This window comes from Ascidia mentula, chromosome 4, assembly GCF_947561715.1.
Source record: "Ascidia mentula chromosome 4, kaAscMent1.1, whole genome shotgun sequence".
NCBI classification, from domain to species: Eukaryota; Metazoa; Chordata; class Ascidiacea; order Phlebobranchia; family Ascidiidae; genus Ascidia; species Ascidia mentula.
Window position 1 is genome coordinate 22,566,482 of NC_138569.1, and position 23,428 is coordinate 22,589,909.

General features: G+C 36.9%; 4 protein-coding genes across 8 annotated transcripts; all 4 read right to left on the reverse strand.

The window, feature by feature from the left end:
* Nucleotides 1-127: 127 nt before the first annotated feature.
* LOC145898349 (uncharacterized) lies at nucleotides 128-2,807 on the reverse strand. Its single transcript, XM_082986776.1, has 5 exons — nucleotides 2,639-2,807; nucleotides 1,154-1,262; nucleotides 870-990; nucleotides 447-688; nucleotides 128-310 (listed from the first exon to the last, which is right to left on the reverse strand). Exons 1-5 carry the CDS (start codon nucleotides 2,805-2,807, stop codon nucleotides 277-279), a joined length of 675 nt encoding a protein of 224 aa, XP_082842902.1. The 3' UTR covers nucleotides 128-276.
* Nucleotides 2,808-5,694: 2,887 nt separating this feature from the next.
* Nucleotides 5,695-12,933, reverse strand: LOC145899623 (adhesion G-protein coupled receptor G7-like). Of its 5 annotated transcripts, XM_082988498.1 has the most exons (22): nucleotides 12,860-12,933; nucleotides 12,609-12,764; nucleotides 12,203-12,361; nucleotides 11,779-11,887; nucleotides 11,346-11,469; nucleotides 10,659-10,897; nucleotides 10,323-10,522; nucleotides 10,059-10,224; nucleotides 9,580-9,695; nucleotides 9,418-9,507; nucleotides 9,093-9,223; nucleotides 8,880-9,032; nucleotides 8,515-8,730; nucleotides 8,071-8,271; nucleotides 7,574-7,699; nucleotides 7,378-7,515; nucleotides 7,211-7,320; nucleotides 6,804-7,011; nucleotides 6,560-6,689; nucleotides 6,278-6,453; nucleotides 5,950-6,120; nucleotides 5,695-5,892 (listed from the first exon to the last, which is right to left on the reverse strand). In XM_082988498.1, the coding sequence occupies exons 1-22, from the start codon at nucleotides 12,912-12,914 to the stop codon at nucleotides 5,704-5,706; spliced, it is 3,363 nt and encodes a 1,120-aa protein (XP_082844624.1). In that variant the 5' UTR covers nucleotides 12,915-12,933; the 3' UTR covers nucleotides 5,695-5,703. The 5 variants fall into 5 exon arrangements, with proteins under 5 accessions (XP_082844624.1, XP_082844623.1, XP_082844622.1 ...); XM_082988497.1 differs by having other exon boundaries at nucleotides 8,880-9,223; nucleotides 10,059-10,215; XM_082988496.1 differs by having other exon boundaries at nucleotides 8,880-9,223.
* Nucleotides 12,934-14,042: 1,109 nt separating this feature from the next.
* Nucleotides 14,043-17,976, reverse strand: LOC145899565 (protein disulfide-isomerase A4-like). The gene is made up of 12 exons (XM_082988408.1): nucleotides 17,824-17,976; nucleotides 17,390-17,574; nucleotides 17,056-17,203; nucleotides 16,446-16,672; nucleotides 16,229-16,346; nucleotides 15,954-16,112; nucleotides 15,721-15,872; nucleotides 15,511-15,662; nucleotides 15,357-15,451; nucleotides 15,130-15,276; nucleotides 14,719-14,915; nucleotides 14,043-14,576 (listed from the first exon to the last, which is right to left on the reverse strand). Exons 1-12 carry the CDS (start codon nucleotides 17,900-17,902, stop codon nucleotides 14,370-14,372), a joined length of 1,866 nt encoding a protein of 621 aa, XP_082844534.1. The 5' UTR covers nucleotides 17,903-17,976; the 3' UTR covers nucleotides 14,043-14,369.
* Nucleotides 17,977-19,576: 1,600 nt separating this feature from the next.
* Nucleotides 19,577-23,171, reverse strand: LOC145898350 (polypeptide N-acetylgalactosaminyltransferase 4-like). Its single transcript, XM_082986777.1, has 12 exons — nucleotides 23,157-23,171; nucleotides 22,680-22,731; nucleotides 22,309-22,606; nucleotides 22,022-22,194; nucleotides 21,794-21,913; nucleotides 21,486-21,621; nucleotides 21,089-21,326; nucleotides 20,815-20,994; nucleotides 20,637-20,762; nucleotides 20,408-20,506; nucleotides 20,151-20,309; nucleotides 19,577-19,946 (listed from the first exon to the last, which is right to left on the reverse strand). Exons 1-12 carry the CDS (start codon nucleotides 23,169-23,171, stop codon nucleotides 19,824-19,826), a joined length of 1,719 nt encoding a protein of 572 aa, XP_082842903.1. The 3' UTR covers nucleotides 19,577-19,823.
* Between the last annotated feature and the right edge of the window lie 257 nt (nucleotides 23,172-23,428).

Genomic DNA, 23,428 nt, shown 5'->3' on the forward strand with positions numbered 1-23,428 from the left:
CCACTGGAAAAAGTAATAACAGATCTTGGATGGAAAATACAGGTACCGGCACCTTGATTTGGGTAAAACTTTTTCACCAGAAATAATCAATACCAAAATTTATAGCAAACCTTCACAAGTTGGGAGGGTGAATTTGAGCAACCAATCGTAAATATAATCAATAGTTTTCGATATTTGACTTCTGTTCGCCTCAAAAGAAAATCCTCCATATGGATTTTGTAAAGCATTTAATAAATAATCTGTGAAACTGCTTTTTGTGCATCGAGTTTGGAGCAATCACCGAGAGCGTCCCAAAAATCCAGCAGCAATTCTGCACAAAAATGTGAAAATGTTTTTAATTTACCAGCAAGAATTTACAGTATGTGTGTGAATAATTTCAAGGAAATCTTTTCCTTTCCAATGTTTTTGAATGAATTATATTTTATTGTTTTTATTTTAATTAAAACCTGCAGACATCCTTGTGTGTTGCTCCATTGACCAAAATATCTTGTAAGAATTCCAAACTCCATAAATACAAATCCCCAATGGTTGTGTTGTCACATGGAGGGAAGGGAAGGTTGGGTAATGTGAAGTTTTGTAATGCAGTTGATATTGAAGTTTTTAAAGTATTGTTTGAGTCGATTAAACACAGAGAGTCAAGTGTTTGGTTGTTTGGCATCAGACTTATGTTTGTATACTTCATTGCATTCTGCAAATTCATAATAAAAAAAACTTGTTATGATTTGGGAATAAAAGTTTTTATTCACAATAACGTCTTTTTATTATCAGAATAACATCAACTTTTTATACCAGCAAGTGTAGACAGAAACAATGCTATGTTTGACAAAAAAGGGCAATGAGCTCTTTATAAGCAAACAAACATTTCCTACCACTAACTGACGTATCAAAGAACCAAAACCTTCAATGTCATCAAAAAACATTGGACATTTACTGTCAAGACAGTTTGTGATAAACTCTTTCCCACATTCGATTGTCTGCTGTAGTTTTCCCCTACATCAACAAAATTTATATCAATAAAAAGGGGGTAGTTTTACTTCTTAATGACAAAGAACAAATCACAAAAAAAAGTTGTTTGTCACTATGATTAAAAATAATGAATTAATCAGCTTAACAATATTATTTTTTGCAAATTGTCCTGGAAATATCTTCATACCTGCATACTTCTACATCTGTGTATGGAAGTCCACTGAACATTGGTCTGGCACAATCCAACGCCTTCGTCAAGTTCTTTCGTATCGTGCATTTTGGCAAGACTTGAATTTCTGTTTTCAATCAGTGTACTTTTAATATGAAAACTTTCCTTTACAATGCTTTACAAGAGCAAACCTAAGTCCTTTGTCTTTAGTGTTGTTTATGATATATTTCCTATAATTTGGCATCATCAGTATCACTAAAAAACAACGCTGTTTAAAACCAAATAAGTAAAACAATAAACAGTACAGACAAAGGACTTAGGTTTGCTCTTGTAAAGCAGAGATTTCCAAACATGTTTTAGGAGTTCTACTTTCCTTTGTATGCTTTAACTATAAACAGGAAGTTGTGTAACTCCATCGTCGTTTCAAAATAACATGAAAATGAACTACAGGGTTGTCATGTTTCTTTAAAGGTATTGTGACAACGCGCATGTTTTTCCTGGCCTAGTTCTGACCACGCCGCATGTTTCCTGTAACACAACACTGGAACACCAGACGGAAACAAGTTCCTGATACTCTGCTGGACAACCACGTTTATCCCGACTCTTTGTTATGAAACGCCCTCGTGGTCATCGTTCTGTCTCTCTGTCTGTTTTTTATATCGCGCTGTTACGTTTGCACGTTCTTTGAAGTTAATTCGATGCAATTCGGTCACGTGTTTAAACTTTACGCCGCCTAACATTGCAAACGTGTCTTTAGATTTAGTAGTCTACAGCAAGAACACGCAAACAGACTTAGCTAGCATCAACATGGCCACCGGCCCGCCACCAATTGGCATAAATTAGTGGCACTAAAGCAATGCTTCCCAAACAGTGGGTCGCGAAGCTATATCAGGTGGGCCGCGAAGCTCTTTCGGGTGGGTCGCGAAGCATTTCTGAATGTTACAGTTTTCTATTAGACCACGTTTGGTCATATCTCATTGTGGGTCGCATAATAAAACTTACATTAAAAGTGGGTCGCGAAATGAAAAAGGTTGGGAGGCACTGCACTAAAGGATGTCATACCATACGATCAAATGAAATTTTTGTGCATGTTTCTTTTTGCTTTCCGATCTCCGAACATTTAATTATTGTAATTATTGTAAATAGGTTAGTTTATAAACTGCGGTTAGTTCAAACACATTTTTTTACAATAATCTCGCATACACCATTGATTGGTCCGACTGTCAAAATTAATAATTTCTGGCAGCCAAAGAGTAAACAAATACGTCCAAAAAATTTGTAATGTCATCTTAAAACTGATGACTCCTCTTTTTTCGTTTAAACCTTGCAAAACCTGGAAAATACTCTTACACCAGGTCACAAAGTTTTCGCCAAACCTCAACTACATTTCTTTTTTCCACAGACTTGTATGTGCATCAAGTTTGGCCAAAACTTTGTGACCCGATGTTATTGTGTTATCCTAAAAAATTAATATAAACATTAAGGTGAAAAAAATATCTCTACCGTCAGTTGGTGGTGGTGGGCAGTGTGATGGCCTGGCCGGTTTGTTGCAACCCGACGTTTTGCATTGTGTAAGGTTACATGTTGATAAGTTTCCAGGGAAAGCCACCTCGCAAGCTGTGTTGGATCCCGCGTATAAACATAAGAATACTTGATAGTGAACTGAAAACATTTTGAAATAAAATTAATTGTAATGAAGGCAAATTATCAGCTATCCGCTGACAAATTGTTGTTAGCAATAACATGCAATCGGTTTATTTACAACAAAAACAGAATTGCATTACCAGAGTGGTTGTATATGATGTCATAAAGACCACAACTTGCATTTGTGCCCCAACAAAAGGACAGTGAAGGAACAGAGAGATTATTCGGTTGGTTTATGACGTTTAAACCATCGTAACAGTACAGAGGTTTATACGAAGGATAAGGCTGGACTTCTCCGGCTCCGACTACGACGTTATAGCCTGTTTGAAATATTTTGTTTAAACCAAAGGTCCTTAAAATGCAACTCCGCAATACCGTAGAATTGCATTGCTGTCATGTGGTTGCATGGGGTGACACAAATATACTTAATTTTATTCCCATCAAAGCGCGAACAAGCAGATAATAAATTACCGTATGAGAAGTAAAAATATAATTATCTCCAAAAAAAAAACAAAAAAACAAAAGGAGTAAAAGACGATCACACCAGTATGAGATCTTTATTAAAGAAACAATAATTTCTCCTATTGGCTTCTTCTGTTTCTATCTGAAAACAGAGTAGCAATAAAAAATTAAATTGAATAATTAAAAAATAAACACAAACACAAACAAAAACAAAATAACTCAACAGGTCCACTTTCGGGACTGCCCCGTCAAGAAAAACAAAGCGATAAAACGATAAAAAAGCTGTTTTCTGCGACAATCCGCTGTGGTTGCAAGAGAAGCGACGAGAGACTGCACTAAAGGTGTGACGTAGCCAAAACGCAAAAGGTGGGGGAGCACAAAAGGGCAGTGACGTAGAAAACAGAATACAACTTACTCCCCCTACCTTTTGCGTTTTGGCGACGTCACACCTTTAGTGCTGTATTTTTTTTTTAATTATTCAATTTAATTTTTTATTGCTACTCTGTTTTCAGACAGAAACTAAAGATGCCAATAGGCGAAATTATTGTTTCTTTAATAAAGATCTCATACTGGTGTGATCGTCTTTTACTCCTTTTTGAGCTGTAGGAATGTCAATTAGTTTTGTTAATCATGAAATTGTTGCAGATGCGTGTCGAAGTATGTTTACCATTTTTTGTAGAAATCCTCACCTTCAGTATATTGTGATGCTGTGTTAGCGAACAAAACACAAATGACTACAAGCAACATTCTGTTTTCCAAATAATTTCTTCGAATCCATAATCTGCTTAGAAGCATGTTCACTACCTCTGCCACTGCGTACGTTTAACTTAGTGTAAAGGTTGTTTGTGGGGATACCTTAACTTGCTTCACTCGCCAACAGGATATCATACATCAGGACGGTGCGTGATTCACTTAATGTTGTTGGAAGAAATGTTGCCATAAACAATCAACTCTTGTGGCGAATACAAGCTAACAGTTGGGCAAACTGTATGTCGATTGATAAAGTGTTCTAGGAAACGTTTGAAAGAACAACCATATTTAAGTGGCCAAATGTGATGGTTGTTGTAATTAGGAATTGTGAATTCATCCCATATACTGTAGTCTAACCTATCCCAAGCAATTTGCGGCAAGACACAAATGTGCGTCAGACTTTTCGACGCAAACACGAAACAAAAGTGAGACAAAATCAAATTCCAAACCAACCATGAGGGCACTGTGATGTGATCGCATGTCATAATCCAAGCAAATGTTTCGGTGTTAAAATTGCACAACTTTTTACAAATTTACGAAGTTGGCGGATCCCCGCGTAACTAAATCTCAGTTTGTGACGTAAAATAACAAGCAAGAAAGCGCAGAAGCTGAAGTTGATTTCAAAATGAACAAACTATATTTACACTTTAATGGCTGCTCTTGCGTATTCATGGGCCCCTGGCTCACCTATCTGATGGACCCTTGGACGAACTCCCAGGTTTGGAAGTGCTTCGCAATCTTAACTATTTATCTGTTACTTAAGGCCCCATATCTGCAATAAATCCCCAAATTCAAGTTTTGAAGGCCATCAACATTATTACCCATACCGAGTGGTTTGCTTGTTTGCCAACAACAATTCCTGTGGTCGGTGACACATGAAGATCTACTGGTACTGTTTAAAGAGAAAAAAAATTATTGCAGCTGCATCGGTAAAGACACAGCAAGGATCTGATGAGCCTCCAGGAGGATCTTATGTCCTATGGGATAGCAAAAACAGTCCCAGGGGGCAACCAAAGCAACTTTCCTGTGACAATTTTTTTTGCCATTGCGTAGTAAAGGGTTGGGGCCAACATCAAATTGCAAATTGGATGAGGTTTTTGTGAAAATTTATTTCGCAAAACCAACTTCTATTTTTTGCAGCCTATTCGGCTAAAATAATGTCCGTTGGCTAAAATAATGTCTCTGGAGGGCGCTTCAAGCAAATATCCTGCAACTAATTTTGACCTGAATGCATAGACAAGAGGCGGGCCTAATATAAAATCACAAATTAAGGTATACTTCTGTGATTCAATTTTGAGTTACATCCCCTTGAACATATTGATGCTTTTTCAACTCACTTTTTCACAGCACCCAGCACCAAATGTCTAGCTGAATGAGAAGGGCAAAAAATGCGCTAAAACTGCACCAAACACGCTGAAAATCGCTCTGGCAACAGCACGTGACTTCCTGCTCATTCCCTTGTGACGTCACTGAGTTTCTCTATGACCGAGGTACAAGACGGGCATTCCCCGCGGGCTAAACTTTTTTAATAGAAATACTGATATGCGGTCTTAAGCCAAGATGTGTTCCAATACAAAGCAATCAAGTCATGTAAAAATGACTGCTTATCCATAGAGAGATCCTTTCACAAACAGCTTCAAATTTGAAATGACTTAAACAAAATTTATTTGACAAAAACATTTACAACAAATTGGATGGTAGTGTCCATCACATCATAATCTTGTATCGGTTATTAGTTGATTTCCTGTCACATTTTCACTCTGGTTGGTGGTTTTATCTTTACTTATCCAGGCATCAACAGATGAAGTTTCCTTTTTAGTTGTGAGACTCCGGAAAGGTTTTGTCCACATTATGAATATTTCCCTTCGTAAAACTGCAGACGTGTAAAATATCAGGATTCCCTTAAAAAGATTTAAGGTTAGTAGTTGACAATTTCACACAAAGTTTATTCAACATACAAGGAAAGCGTTGAAGATTGTAAACAACCAACTAAAAGTTAGCAAATAAACTTGGTCATCTGATAAAAGCATGAAGAAACCAAGAATCCAAGTAACCCCAAAAGTAACTGACATTGTGAAAACCATTTTAACTTGTTGGAGAAAATCTTTCCCTTGAGATGTTGACTGAACCTAAAGATGATAATGGATGTAATGCTGTAACTATGGTAACATCTTGCTTGGTTTTCTTATAAATATCTTATTTTCTGCAACAAATACTTCCATAATATTACAAAATTATTTAACGTCTGCAAGCATTTATTGACAAAACCAATATTTTACAACTCACGCTGTTCTCCATCTTCCTGACATGTCTAACAACGAGAACAATAACCACAATGTTATTGAGCAATATGAAACCAACGATGAGGATGAAGCCAAAGTACAGCGAATAATTATGGATCCAACACATGTTGTCACGACGATAACTTGATGATTGGGGGTCAAGTTGTGGGGGATCATAATCTGCAACAAACATTCACCAGATATTGTTTTCATGTTCATCTTTGTGATTTCATTTTCATTTTTATTTTATGTTTTCATTTTTATTTTGTGTTGTTTAAGTAATTACCATAATTGAGGTTCACTTTGTCGACGTATCCGATAGTAATGCCAACATTCAACACAACAATCACCAATGGTAGAATATATCCCACAATGCAACTCTTTAACACATAGTATGCGGACCCAACAGAGAAAACCTGAACGACAAAAAGAAATTTGATCGCATTATGAATGTATGAGTAAAACCATCATTTACATTCCAATACATGGATCAAAATATCAAGACACCAAACACATTAAACATATTTCACCTTGACAATGGATGAGTAGAGTTTGTTGCTGTAAATACCAATCCACATCCAAGCAGAGAGGAAGAAATACTGGATGATCACTGCGACAACAGTGCACCACGATCCTGTGTCAACCAATGAGATGCCAACAAGAAACATGATGTAAGCGATTACAAGGTTAATGTTAATGTGGAGTTGGATCTGGACGTGTTCCTTCTTACGAAGATCTCTGTTAATATTTTCAATATTGGCCTCTTGTGTTCGTGGAAAACAAAAGTTTAATAAATACTTGAACAAAGTAACATATTTGCCCCAATTTAAATATAATAAATTTTCTTTTTCAGCACCAGCTTCACAAACACATCAAAACAACTTCATCAAAATAAAACAAATAATATATTTTCAAACTATTACAACAAACATCCAACCTGTGTAGCAGATAGAGTAGAATGGTCAGAGCAATCGCACAGATAGAAATAATACAACCAACTTTACTCATGACCAACAAAACTACATCAGCCTGGACTTCAACCCTGGACTGCAAAGAACATGTTTTGTTAAAAAAAAAGGAAAATATTTTAATAATAAAACTTACCACGAGGAGGGCAAAGCTAGTGAGGTGGTTACATTTACACAATGGGGGATTAACTCGTGTTTCAAGTTTGCAACCTACATTTGACCACACAAGGTGCTGTGGATCCCAAAATACACACTGCTGTTTCACAATGTCCACCTGGTGGCACAAGAGAGTATAAAATGGGGGAATGATTAAAAGCAGACGAGCAAGTCACCAATAAATCATTTCTGTTATTCTTCTCTTTTTCTCCATGCTTGGTCCTTTCATTTCTGTGCTTTATTTTAACAAATTCCTTCAATTCTTTTGTCTTTGCACCTTTTCCGAGGATTGCGGATACAACCTGACAAAAAGTTTTATTCAAAGTAAGGAATGAGATGATTTCTGTATAAGCTGCAGACAGATGGCCACTGTTTCGACCTAAAAGGTCTTATCAGTGCAGCTGGTGTGACTTTCAGACGACTTTGCTGACCAAACGACCAAGCAAAGACTTCCACTTTGTGGTGACTATACAATCACCGTCATCCGTTGGGCACAAAACTAGGTGCAACCTTACAGAGAAAACAGAACATTGTGTCCTTTTAGGTCGAAACAGTGGCCATCTATCTGCAGCTTATACACAATTCATATTATTATCTCCACTTTGCTTATCATGAGATGATTTCTGTTGAAAAAGATGGAAAATAATTTCCACCACAGAAATATGGAACTAACCCATTTTGCTTTTTGTGAGTTTGAGAAAAGAGTGTCATTTTCATAAACGACAAACACAGTCCGTAGTTTTGTGTTTCCGCTTGTTGAAGGCTCAAGAGGAACACTGATGTTGATTGGTTGAATTAACTCTCCCGTTGATGATGTAACAATGGGTGGGGAGAAGTTTATGACATCACTTTTGTTTAGTGTAACGTCAGAAACCTGAAATAAAATTGATGTTGAAACATTACTTGATTTTATGGAGGTTCTTCTACTGCTTGCTTGCAGTAATATCATTTTTTCTACTGACTTTACAAAAGATATGTTGATTGATTAAAATTGTGTTTGTTTATGTTCTTGATTTGTTATTTTGTTGTGCCACACATGAGAGAAAAAAACATATTTGACATACACAGCAAAGCTGTCATTTAAATCAAATCAACTCAACTTGTTACAAGAAAGTACCTTCAAGGTTATTTGTTTGGTTTTGATCAGAAGACTTGATTGGCCGAGAGCTGTTAAGTTAACTCTCTGAGAAGCTTTGTTAATCGCCACCACAACTTTATATGCATTCAAACTACCACTAGATGGGGATGTTACTCCAATTTTACCAGAATTTTGAACAAATATTGCAACACTGTCAGATATATGGACAATGTCACTCAATGTTGAAGGCGTTACCTGTTAATGCAAGGTTAAGTTTATGTAAATATTTTAATTTGCTTCAACCAATTGTGTACAAATAATATACAAAAAACTTCCAGTGGTGACACAATGTCCAATTATGATGGAGAAAATCAACAAGAAACATTAAACATTAAAAAACCAACCTCAATGTTAGGTTGAGTTAAAGCTTGGGAGACAGAATCCAGTATTGACAATGTTTCGACAATCTCACTGGAATTTAATGAGTTTGGGGAAGATGTTAAAAGGTGTAGCTCACTTAAAGTTGAACTTAACTGTTCTGTTGTGTTCAGGGGGGGCTGGAAAATAATTATGACTTCAATTATTTTGAAGACAAACAAATCAACTTTGACACTTACAGATTTATTAAACTGAATATTACATGAAATATTTGTAAATGTGTTTGAATCAAACATTGGAGCAAAAATATTCCCGATCCCGACGTGGTTTTGTAATGTTGCGTCACAAATCACAGACGCTTTTGAAAAACCTGAAATTAACTTTAAAGTTTACCAGTATTGCAGCTAAGCTGGATCAACAACCAAATATTTCCAAAAGTGGACACAATTATATGGGCCCACAATGATAAGGAGCCAACATTTTTATTTTTGTGTGAAGGATTTAAACCATCCTAGAAAATCTTGATTTTGTTGAATTTTTTTTTTCACTTAAAATAACTTATACCTTTTCCACAAAGCTCATTGGAAAAAGCTGTTGATCCAACGGATGTTGAGTTGAATGAAAACCCATTTAAATTAGCTTTGTTACAAGGTCCTGTTGATTCAATATGTTTGTACCAATAACTCTATCTATATTTGTCAAGCAAACATTTTGATTGTCAAATACCTGATAATGGCAGATCAGTTAAGTATGATATACTGTGTTGTAATATGTAGGTTTGGTAACTTTCCATAAGCAAGTTGTAGCTGACTGTGAATGAGTCATCTGTTATTACTAAGTATCTACAAAATATTTGTTGTGATTACAAGACTTGAGTAATTAATGAGTAATTAATGCAATGATTAAACTTTTAAATACATTACAATGAGCAATGCAAGACTTTATAAACACTTTTTAGAAACAACAACCGTTATATTATGGTATGATGAAGAGCAAAAAGGCAAAACCTCATCAGTATATTTGTTACCATTAAACTCATCACATAAAACAATGTGAAAAATTTTTTTTTTGCAAAGCAGTTTATATGTTAGGGAAAGCACCTTTATTTCTTTTTGGTTTTGGGAAAGCAAGAATTTAACATGGATTAACTGAAAAGTTTTAAAACAGAGTGGATAAACAACAATATCTTCACCAAGCAAACTAACCTCACAATCAACTTTGCTTGGTCAATGCTTGAAACAGTTACATTTTTAACAGATGTCAGTTGAAAACTAAATGCAGAAAGCAGTTTTGATTCCAAAACATCAGTTGCAACCTTTGCGTTTATCCTCTGAGTAAACGTGTATCGGTGGAAATGATCCACTGGAAAAACTAATAACAGATCTTGGATGGAAAATACAGGTACTGGCACATTGATTTGGGTAAAACTTTTTCACCAGAAATAATCAATACCAAAATTTATAGCAAACCTTCACAAGTTGGGGGGGTGAATTTGAGCAACCAATCGTAAATATAATCAATAGTTTTCGATATTTGACTTCTGTTCGCCTCAAAAGAAAATCCTCCATATGAAGTTTGTAAAGCATTTAATAAATAATCTGTGAAACCGCTTTTTGTGCATCGAGTTTGGAGCAATCGCCGAGAGCGTCCCAAAAATCCAGCAGCAATTCTGCACAAAAATGTAAAAATGCTTTTAATTTACCAGCAAGAATTTACAGTATGTGTGTGAATAATTTCAAGGAAATCTTTTCCTTTCCAATGTTTTTGAATGAATTATATTTTATTGTTTTTATTTTAATTAAAACCTGCAGACATCCTTGTGAGTTGCTCCATTGACCAAAATATCTTGCAAGAATTCCAAACTCCATGAATACAAATCCCCAATGGTTGTGTTGTCACATGGAGGGAAGGGGAGGTTGGGTAATGTGAAGTTTTGTAATGAAGTTGATATTGAAGTTTTTAAAGTATTGTTTGAGTCGATTAAACACACAGAGTCAAGTGTTCGTTTGTCCAATTGACTTATGTTGAAAAAGTTCAATGCATTCTAGAATTTCAAAACAATTTCCTTCTATTTCAATAGATATTTTTCCAGTTTTACAATTTAGGAAAACAGTTTTAATTTAAATTCAATGTCACTTGGGTTAAAAAAGAAGGAAGTCGGTATACTGCTATTTTTACTGCCACGTATACTAATTAATCAGAATTGTTCTTGTGTCACTTAAGTTTCTAAAGTGTTTATTTGAAACCCATCCGGCGAGACTTCCTCAGAGTTATGTCAACAATATTGCATCAAGCGCATAAACACAAAAAACGCAAGAGAAAAGGGAATGGATAACATTGGCACCGTTTGTGTCATCATGTGACCAGATGTGTAGCGGGGCGTAACACTTACAACAAGTTGTTGTAAACCGCTGGAAACACTTTGGAAACTTAAGTGCCAGAAGAACAATTCTGATTAAGAAGGTCGGTGTTTCAAGAAAATATAAATATACCATAGACTGCCTTCGTAGATAATATCCAATGCTCTGCAAATAGTCAAAAAACATTGGACATTTACTGTCAAGACATTTGGCAAGAAAATCGTTTCCACATTGGAATGATTGCTTTATTTTTTCCCTACATTAAACAAAGCATTAAGTTATTTTGAAAGTTAACTTGTCACTTTTGTCACAATATTTAATAAAAGAAAATATATATTTTGTATGGAAGATTTTTTATTGAACAATAATAGCCTAAATGTGCACTGAAAAGTTTTTGAATATATTCTATTTTGACTTTCTGAGTGGATTGTAGGGAAAAATTTTCCGGGAAAAGTCCGGGAAATTAGCATCCATCAAAAGAAATCCTCCACCCAAATTCCAATCTGGCATTACACACTAGACAAGATGCCCCACAATTGAAACTAACAGCTTTGCTTTAGAATACCTGCATACTTCTGCATCTGTGTATGGAAGTCCACTTAACATTGGTCTTGCACAATCCAACGCCTTGGTCAAGTTCTTCTGTACCGTGCATTTTGGTAAGACTTGAATTTCTGTTGTGGAAATTATAAAGAAAGGGGTCACGGATACTATATCAAGAGTTTAAACTAAGGTTTTCTGTACCACAGTAGATTACTGACATAAACACTTTCACATTGTTTTGCAAATAATTAGAGCCCTTACGTTTGCTGAGTCATGTAAAATACAATGACATAATGAAAAATACTACTACACTACACCGGGTCACAAAGTTTTCGCCAAACTTGATCCACGTATAAATCATATTTACATGCAAACGACGAAACTTGTGGTTACGAGATATTTAATTCCGATTACTTGCAAATTATCATAAATACAAATATTTTTACCGTCAGTTGGTGGTGGTGGGCAGTGTGATGGCCTGGCCGGTTTGTTGCAACCCGGCGTTTTGCATTGTGTAAGGTTACATGTTGATAAGTTCCCGGGAAAAGCCACCTCGCAAGCTGTGTTGGATCCCGCGTATAAACATGAGAATACTTGATAGTGAACTGAAAACATTTTGAAACGTTAAGTTGTTGCAATTGAAAACTTTCTCTTATTGCCTTCGCGTCGGCAACGTAGAAGTTTCGTAATGCAGTTCAGTCGAGCTTTTAGATCAGATGATACAAACCGCGCTATTATTTGGTTTGTTACAATTTACTTTTTTTCGATAGGCACCAATTGAACCAACACTTTTTATGAGACAGGTTTAATTAACAACCCAATACGCCCAATAGCATTTAAATCTCCTCTTACTAGGCAAGTTATTCTGCTCTGCTTTGATATCATATACTCCACAACTTGAATTAGCCACTGAACCACAATAAGAGAGAATTGGAACGGACTGATTGTTTGGTTCGTTTATGACGTTCAATCCTTTGAAACAGTGAGAAACACGTTGCACAAATCCGCCTGAAAAAAACATATGATGGTTTAAAAACACTCATTTTTAAAAAGCTTATTTGCAAAATTTACATTATGGAAACATTTTCGATTTGAACATTTACCTTCGTTTACATTCTGAGTCGATCCTATGTCTATGTCGTCACAAACAACCAACATTAAAATAATTATGGAAATCATCTTCTGTCATAAACAAGCTGACATAAGCTGCAAAAAAAACTTAGTATTTAGAAAACTATAGCCCAAAAGTAGATGTATTGACGCCAACATTTTGTTTTACTGGTATAAACAGCCTTGCTTTAATATTCTGGCTTGCCTTCAGACCCAAATATGATTCAAAGCATCAACGTAAGATGGGTGGTTTCTCAACTTACGACCGAACATTTTTTCGTGAGTTGCGTCAAACACGTTGTGGGGTTTCACGACCTTTTGCCGAGGTTTTGCCGAAACTTAATCACTTTCCGATCAACAATTAACTGGCAATGTTATTCACCCAGACCATTTTAATAAATTGTTTTCATACTAAAATCAATAGTTACACAAACAAACTTTGCTAACTAAACTCTTGCAGCAGAAAAATACTCACTTTTAAACACTGATCAAATAAAAATATGCTTATAACCAACTGTGTCTTGGATGCAAACCCATATTTTACCGACTCAGTTTCTTTGTCAAAACTACAACATCATATCATCGCCATCTTGTTCTGTGTTGATCAGGTCGCATGCAACCAAGAACATCTGTGGGCGAACGTGGGGTATGCGTTGGTGAACGAATATTTGCAAAAACAACAACTGGTCCTGCACACCGTTCTGTTTATGGAACAAGATATACTGCGTGTTATGTGTGGGAGAAGAATAAGGACTGGTGACGTCGTTCTTTAATGGACTCAAAATACAAAACTAAAAAATCTCAGACATAAATTGATTTGGAATTTTGTGACATCCGTGCTCTGAAAATATTCAAGCGATTTATCATTCTTTACGCGGAAAAAAACAGCGACGATACGAACGTGTATGACGTCATCCGTTCCACTTTGTATTGGCGATGACGTGGTTAATTACGAAATAAAGTTTTTGTGGTTAAGTTGGAGTCAGGCCGCACAAGGGGGGGTGTAGGCGACCCAGGTCTTGATGATTTCTGACTAATCAGTTTGGATTCCATCTTAAAGTTCATCACCAAAAGAAAAAGGAACATTCTGACCTCTCGATGACCTTGGTTGGGGTTATTTAGGAACCGTTTGTCCACAACAGGGGATTACCCACCCGGGCAAAAAAACAAACAAAATTCATAAATAAATTCTATTTGGAACCAGAAGAGGGAAACCACCACGAATACAGGAACACGTTGTCAGTATGGATGGAATGTGAAATCGTGTGAAAGGCTTCATGTGAAAATGCTTCATGTGAAAATGCTTCACGTGATACTTTGGTGTAACATAAACTCACAAGTGTAATTTTGTGGATGACTCCTCGATGCACAAAAAAATGGTTTTGAAATATCGCCAAAAAAACGTTTTATAAATTTTAACATAATAATCATGCCGAGGTTTATAATATGACGTCATAATCGGCATAGTGACGTTGTTAAGAGGTTGTTGAGTAATCTCTCTGTTTACAATTCCTCTTTGGGTTTGGTCAACTTTTCGTTGATGAATTTTTCCATGTCTTTCAGCTCTCTACCGCCCTCATACTTGACCGGATGATCTTTATCGCCCACTGGTGACCAATATATAGTAGGGAATCCATCTGCTTTATACTCGCTGTGAGGGATGTCGTTCGCGGTGGCGTCCATCTTCGCAATAGTTACTTTGTCGTTGTCCTAAATGAAAGATTATTCAAGGTTTATGGCGCAAATGTTATGAGCACAGTTTCTGTGTTGGTCGGATTGTTTGTGACATAAAAAATACGATTGTGACGAGATTATAAATTAACGATGAATGTTTTCCGATTAGACGAAATACCTTGAACTTCTTTCCCAACTTCTTATAAATTGGTTCCAGTTTCTTGCAATGTCCACACCAGGGGGCGTAAAACTCAATCATAACATTTCTATCTTTGTTGAGGACGAGCTCATCAAAAGTGTTTCCGACAACAACTTTGACAGGACCGTTATTCTTCTTTGGTTTTGAGGCAGATTTGTACTTCGGTTTTATATTTCCTGGAAAGTTGTAACATGAAACAGTAACACAAAACGCATAAGTTGCATGACACCATGTTTATTAATATTATTTGCTTGTAATTACAGGGGGCGGAATTATTTATATGACGGACTCTCTTACCGCATTCTTAACTGCTTTAACTAGATATTAGCTTTGGCAAGTATTGAATCCAATGAGCGCAACGTACTCATCCCACACCACACGCAAACAAACCTGCGAGGAAATCGTCGACGAATTCTTTCAAAACATCAGCATCGAAATCAGAGTTTGGTTCCATCGGGTATTTCCTTCCCTTCACGTCGTATGCGACCACGTTCGTCTCTTCTCCAGAGTCTTCCAATCCAACAGCTTTCAGGTCGTCTGGAATGTGAACAGTTTCTCACATAATCAGCTTTCGGTATGGTGAATAAGGTCACATTGCATTAAATCATTCAACTTACTTTCGAAATCATCCTCGTTCGAAATTGCGAAAGTGACGTCATTCATTTCGTTGGCAACTTGAAGAATTTTTCTTCTCCAAACTTGGGTCGCCTCGCTAGGAAACAATCAGTTGTAAGTTAAACCTGTAACAGAGCACTGCAAACAAACACTCACCGATAGTCAAAACTAAAGTCTACTGTGTAATAAACCACCACCAGAGGGCGCTTTGAGTATCTCTTCTTCATATTATCACGAGTACGCTGACCAACCAATGGGACAGAGTGGTCGTTGTAGAATTTCTCCAAGTCAGCTTTTTTCGTGTCCACCTGACATCAAGTAAAGAATAAATGTTTTTGTGAAAAAATATCAATAATATTTACTTACGTCCATGCTGAGCCTGTAACTCTTTTTTTCATATTTAGACTGAAATCTTTCTGGGTGAAAAAGTATGATTTCACCGATGGAAGCTCCAATCAAGTTCATGACATCTTCACTGAATGTGTGATGGAACTCGTATTCCGACCGAAGACTATTGCCTGTGTAAACATCCCAAATCAGTTGATGACAAATTGCAACAAGACTGGGACTAAAAAACATGTCAGAATGTTGATTATCACCTGTATCTTGGTAAAGTTGGAGTGCTGAGTCCTCGGCAGAACCAAAACATCCAATAATTGTAACATCTGATGCATGGTGGAGAATGTTTTTTGTATTTTTCACTGATGTTAGTTCGGTTGACGGTGGCTTGCTTTGTTCAATCATGTAACTCACAATTCCTGTACAATAATAATGAAATTTATAAAACAGATTGACTGGAATTATAATAAAAAGACAAAAAATCACAAAAAGAAACAAAACTTTTGTTTAAAAAATAAAGCAAAGTTGAATGAACCTCGTTTATCGCGACCTCCATCATACTCATATGCACGACCCCTTCTAAACAACTTCATCGTGGGGTAGCCAGAAACATCATACTTTTGACCAAGTTCGGACTCTGCCGTCGCATCGACCTACAATGCAAGTCAAGTGTTTTTAACAAGAAACAATTGCTTTATTCAAATATGAGTGGTCATAATAAATGCACAAGTGATTCAAACAATGTTTAAAACCTTGGCAAGTGGAATTGGGGGCTCTCGTTTATTCAGCTCTTGAGCAGCTGCTTCATATTCGGGGGCGAGTTTCTTGCAATGTCCACACCACGGCGCGTAGAACTCAACAAGAATAATATCAGAGTTGTCGACGGTTTCATCAAAGTTCTCCTTTGTAAGAGTCAACACTGCCTCTGGTGGTGGTTTCCAGTTCGGATCAGCAAGTTCCATAACCCGTGCCACAATTTCTAAACATAACTTTCAATACCACTGATGAATAACTGTTTGTAAGTTTATGTTAAACAAAAAAATTAATCCCAACTAAAAGAAAAATATATTTAAGCGTTTTTTAAGTTCAGCTGCTTTGAGAATTGAATTATGTCCAGCAACAACAGCAGCAAAATATCAAAATTTTTCATGAGAATTGTTTGTTTTCCAGCAACAACATGTGTAGAAGTTAGGTGTTATTTATAATGATTATTTTGTTGAAAGGACTTTGTTACTGCAGCTAATTATTCTTTCATGCCATTGCTTTGCTTTCTCAATGACACTTACTTCAACAAAAAAATATGAAGGAATCTTAACCAAAGCTTATAAATACCCACAATGGTCATTTGTATCAAAAACTTACCATCCTCACTCCTTCCTCCATCATAAGTTATTGCTTCACCATTACGAAGTATTTTGATGGTTGGATAACCTTGGACTTCGTACTTGCTTGCTAATGTGCTGCTAACTGTTGCATCAATCTTAGCAACTGCAACTTTGCCATCCAAAGTCTGCAAAAATATTCCTTAATTTTTAATATTTAATAATTGTTTGTCAATATACTTAAACTAACCATGAAGTATTTATATTATAGAGTCGTTTAAAACTTTAAAAAAAACAATCAAAACAGGATAAATTTTACAAAACCTTAGCTTTAAAATGTGTAAAATGATGACAAAGCATCCACGATAACAAACCTTGGCAATCTTCTCATAGGTGGGGACAAATGATTTGCAGTGTCCACACCACGGTGCATAAAATTCCAACAAAACAACTTCTTTTCCTTTAACGAATGCATCAAAATTGTCATCGTTTAAAACATAAACACCATTTTCTTGTTCTGGTTCTGTTGTATTTTCTTCTTTTTCTTCATCTTCCTCATCTAAAATATTTAATTTTTTTCAAAATAGACGATTGCTTATAAAATATTATCAATGTGCATAAAATTCTTGGAAATTTGGTCAAATCTTGCAAACAATATCCAAACTGCAGATAACGATTAAGTAGATTTCCTAGTGTTTTTGTTAAGCCATGTTACACTATAACGTATATTTAACAGAAACAAAATGTGTGGCTTCAAGCTTTTGCTGCTACGAAAACAATAAGTTCATGTGAACCAAAATATTCTCACCTTCATTGGCGCGCGACAATTGTGGAACTAAAAAAAGTCCGACAAGAAATAAAAGCAGAACTGATTTCCCCACCTTCATCGTACACTACTGCTTTCACAAAATACACGCTAAATTTTTCGGTATCTCTACCAACTATTGATGCAGAATATCTACCTACTATTAAAATAATGTAATAGGTTTGCAAGAATTTCTTGTGCAAATCTGGAATTATCAGTCCGAAAGATTTAAAACTTGTTTCAATCATTAATTTGGTTCAAAATGTAGATGAGGCAGAGAAATGTAAATATAACTGAGCATGGTTTTAACATGCACCAATATGACGTCGTTATACCTGTTCTAACTTAGCCACGCTACCGGTTGTAAATTTAAGCAGCAACGTTTTACAAATTGAAACACAATTTACGCCGGCGGCATTTGTTACACACTCATGCGTGAACAAATGATGACTGTTTCAAAGATTGACCAATAGGAAGTCGCAACGTATGCCCACGTGGACTACGCCGAAAAGAAAAGCATCATCTGTGGCCAGTCAACCATCACCAAGCCGAATAATGTTTTTTTTCACCAGGGGAAAAAACTTTCAGTTAAAATGTGTAAATATAATATGTATCTTCTCCCAATCCAATAATTTTGATCGAAGTTTCAGTTTGAATTTAGCTGTTTTTTTGATACACACTGACAAAATCGATTTTGACTGCACGGACATCATCAGTTTCTGCAAATACGAAATTGCAACTATAAACAGTGAGCTGTACGTTTTCCCAATTCCTGTGAAGCGTTCTGTGTTTGCAATTTCGTATTTGCAAAAACTGACGATGCCCGTTCAGTCGAAATCGTTTTTTTAGTGTCAGTAGAGGGATGGATTTTGGCCAAATTATAGAACTAGTCTTGGCCTAATGACTCAAAATGTTTTTCTGTATAAAAAGCTTCAGTTAATCTGGATCTCCATTAATCCGGATGAAAAATGATAGTTTTGCTCGTCGTACTACAGATCCCTGGTTTCGTATGCTTAGCAACGTCATAAATGCAGGCCTACAGTGTGCTCAGCAACGGGAAACCTTTTTAATGCTAAGTACCGGCGGCGCTACATAATTTAGAAATTTCCATCTATGTTCTGAAGGAAGGCAACAATATTTAAACACCATTCAGCATGCTGTGTACTGGCAGTCAGTTGTTTGTGTGCCTGTAAACGTACTTCAACTAGAGGAACTTTACTCGACCACTTCGTAACATTGCAATCACACAATCTACAGCCATTGTTGCTGCGTGTATGACCTCACAGTCAATTGTCACGTTTATCACACAATGCTTTTAGGCTGATTATTGTAAGTAAACGTGGAAAGTGTTGTAATGATTATTTATGTGAAAAGGTGTCACAACTGTGCTTAATTGGGGCATTGTTTTCGTTACTCCACTATAGACTTATCGGGTGACTGTATGAAACATTGTTTTGTTGTCTGATTAGTACGAAAATGTAAAGGTTGCCTGGCAAGTTGTGCGCTTGCGCACCAGTGTATCTTGGTTAGCCCAGGGTCGTGAGTTCAAACTTCACCGGGAGCTTGACTTTTCAAATCTTGCTCCGACTTGTCATGAAAAAGTGGCTGATCCAGCTAGGATGCGAAGTCTGAACTTAACGATTACCGTATTGACATTTCTTTGTAGTTCTTGCAAAAAAGAGGTTGCTGCAAAAATCTGCACAATTATTTTCTCGCTTACAAATTATGTGAGAGAACAGCATGATAGTACCTGGAATAACTTTGTTTATTTTTCAAGCGACGAGTTCTAAAAGTTGAATGATTGGCGGAAGAAGCGACGACGCAAAACCAATTTTGTTGATTTTTTGAATGAACAAATTTTCGAAATAGGTAATTTTTTGAGTAAACAAAGGAAAAATATTAAATCCAAGATATCTAAGAAAACTAATGCAAGGTGACTCCAGCACGCGCTACAAGACTTTTCCTCTATTTTAAAACTCCGATAAATTTCGGGACAGTTTGCTTCATCTTTTATCCCACAAAGTCCACTGCTGCATTATGTTGGTGGCGTTGCATTCCAGCATGTGGAGTTGGTAGTTTACGGCTGTCATGCATTCTCCAGTGGCCACGTTCACTATTGGTCCTCCCTAAGCAAATATAGTCATAAGTAAGACTGGAAATGTATGGGAATGTAAGGCAGGGTTTGTTGAGATGGGCGGACGTGACGTATTTCATCATGGGGGGTGATTTAACGCAAGATTTCGCCCGAACAAACGAAAACATTTACATAAAAATTGCAGCTTCAGTGTTGGACTTCTCGGGATTATTTGCAAACATAATCACTCTCTAACCGAAACCTTTTCAAAATTCCATATTTGTTTTTTGTCGTTTTTTCCAATGTCAGCTGCACACTCACAAACTGTCACTAGAGGTCGTTCGTCATCTAATGTGATGCAAGACTCTTTGTCATAGTTTAGTCGTAACTCTTCTTTTTTTGTGTGTTCAATGAACTGGAACAAAAGTGACAAATCAAGAGTGTTTAAATTTGGCGGGAAATCTCAAAATTTATTTAATTTCCGACATTAGATGAAAAACTCGAACCGCTAACCTGGTTTGAAAGTCCGTGGCAATTATAAAGACCCACACTTGACTTTTTGTCTTTGATGGAAAGATCCAAACACTTGGGTGGATTCCCCAATGTGCGAATCTGAAAAGTGCAAAATATTATTCGTTCCAATAACAAATAATTTAAAAAAAAGACATAATGGCGTTTTGGAAAGTTTTGCTTTCATTTAAAATGCGTCACGAACAGTTGGCAAAGGTTTTCTGAAACTTACAGAACCGAATGAACCAATTTTATCATCAGGAATTTTTTGTTCTGGGTATATATTTTCCAAGTACCACTTGAAATTGTGGCATTTTAATCTCTCTCGTAACTTCTTCCGTTCTTTCACATCAACATCCTACAAATATTCTGTGTTGGATTTTGTTTCAATTTCCTCCCAATAAACTCACGATTCTCGGCACCGGCAGTCTGTTGTAGAATAACCTCTTGTATTCGTCCAACCAAACCTCGGCGACCCTCATCACGTTTACCCAGAATGTTTTCCTCCTTTGGTAGGTGTCGTGATCACGTGACACGTGCCCGATATGGGAACAAGGGAGGATGATGACCCTCCCCCCACACATCCAAGTCTGGGAATTTATTTCGCATCAGAAATATTCGACAACTAATTAATTTCATCATGAACGTGGATCGGAAAACAACTGCTTGGGATAGAAATCTTACCCTAAATGAAACTTCGACGTTTTCTCCCCCCCAGACCTCCATCTGGTTGTCATAGCTACCGATATGCATGAAGTATTTCCTGTTGACGGCGAACAACCCCCCGGAAATAGTGGGGGTGGGGATCGGTTCCGCCATACTCCTCCTCCTCCCCAACTTCTCATCGCTCATAAACCTCCAATGGAAGAACAATTGCCAGGTGAATCCCCCGATTGATGGCACGCCGTATCCGTAATAATACCTGGAAAGTGCGAAGCGTTGTGAATTACTTAACGTATCTGCGCAGTCATCATTCTTCCATTGTCAACTTGACAGTTTTGTTTCGGCAAAGATTATATCAGGAAAGCTTTAACATCCTGGTTGAAATCACGGGGATGAATATTCCTACATAAAAGATTACTGGAATGTCCTCGAATCGATATCATCAGTGACAGGGACCGCCAAGGTTGCGTTGTCCTTTACAATTTCTACGAGTAGCCCCTCCAACCAACCTATTGTACATTCGCAGTGGCAATCCACAAACGCTGTTACCTCGCCTGCAACGTAATCACTGACGTCACAAAAGCTGCATTGAGTTTTAACATAAATTCAAAATTTTCATCCACTTTTAGCAACAAGATTAGGAAGTATGGGCAAATGTCAGAGGGCAATGTTTTGCCAAATTCATTGAAGCGATAAAAAATTCTCTCCGAGAATAAACTTTCCAACCTGATGCCTGGTCAAGGCCGATTAGACGAGCTCTGATCAAACCCTCCCGTCTCTCGGTTCGAATCAAACGAACTTTCGGCAAAGTTGAAACAAAATCCTGCAGGGGTTGTTTAAGGTGCTCTAAAACAGCATCATATCTCAAAAAAAAGACAAATAATCAAACAAAAACATATTAAATTCTTAAACAAGAATAAAAATAATGACGTCACAAATACGCTTTGTTTGTACCGTGGTCACTAAAATCGTCCACCAGTATTACTTCATGGAGTAATATATCAGGTGTGTTGTGAAGCACGCTGTAGATCGTCCTAATGAATGTCGACCAACCCTCGTTGTAAAATACAATAATAACTGAGGTACTGGGCAGTTTGGAATAGTCATAAGGTTCCTGCTTTAAACATCTGGAAATGAGGAAAAAAACAAGAAAAAACTTGTTTAAACAATAATGGAGTAATTGATGAGGCAAAAACCAGACCCAGCATCAATTTAAACATGGGTATTTTTATGGACCTTACTCTTTTGGTCTTGCATCTTTCAACAAACGATGGGGTGAAATTTTCTGACTCAGAAACTGGTTGATTCCATATTTGTTCCACAGGCGGTTGTGTTCCTCCTGGTCTTGCTTTCCTAACTCCGGAAGTTTGACCGCTACCCCCCACTCTCCTATTCCGTCACTTCCTGTTTCTTCAGGACGTTTTAGTGCAGGTTTTGGTCGGAACGACGGTTGATTTGTGAATTGTTTGGCAAAGTCTACGATTCCTTCGAGTCGGTTGTCGGCATGTCTGCCACCCACAGGTGTCAAGTAAACAATGGCTTGGAAGAAAAGGAGCAGCAAGGATATGATAGAAATAAATACGAGGAAATAACGGAGTTTTCGCCGACTTACAACTTTCATCATTTAATGCAGTGCTTTCAAACTTTTTTGGAAGATGTCCGCACTTTTTTCAAGAAAGTTTCATCCGTCGTACACCACGAATACTAACAGACTGGTAATAGGAAAGAATATTTTGGTTAAAAAAAGAACATTACCACAGACACTGGCTAAACCTGTAAACTATCTGATGCAATTTTACAAAGGTAATTTCAATCATATTAGTGAAGAGTATTCACGTAGCCTACAGCTCATGAAGAGGGCGCATGAAGGCCACACTTCCCAGTGGACTGACAACGGCTTTCAGGGTTATGTGGCCTTTTGGTTGCATGAAACAACCCTGCAGGAATAAGCCTGGCACAAACAAGAAGTTCCTGAACGAAAACGACCACTTATCACACAATTCTTGTCCACATTCATCCACAACATGTTTGCCACCTGCACAAAATATTTTCATATGCGCATTACTGCCACATGTTGAAAAGCACTGACTTGATGTATCACCATATTTACCTGGCCACATTGGTACTATCGCACCACTGCAAAGATACTAAACACATGTGCAAAGATAATTTATATACCACACTGGTGTTACTCAAACTGTGGTACATGAACCGATCCAGCAGCCGACTGCCGGTATATTAGCATACACCACGTTCTAACAGAAGTACGCCACAAAATGTACAGCATCATATAACAAAAGATATGAGACACAATCGCTATTTCCAAGACACTGAAAATCAAAAACGCACAAACCCTATACA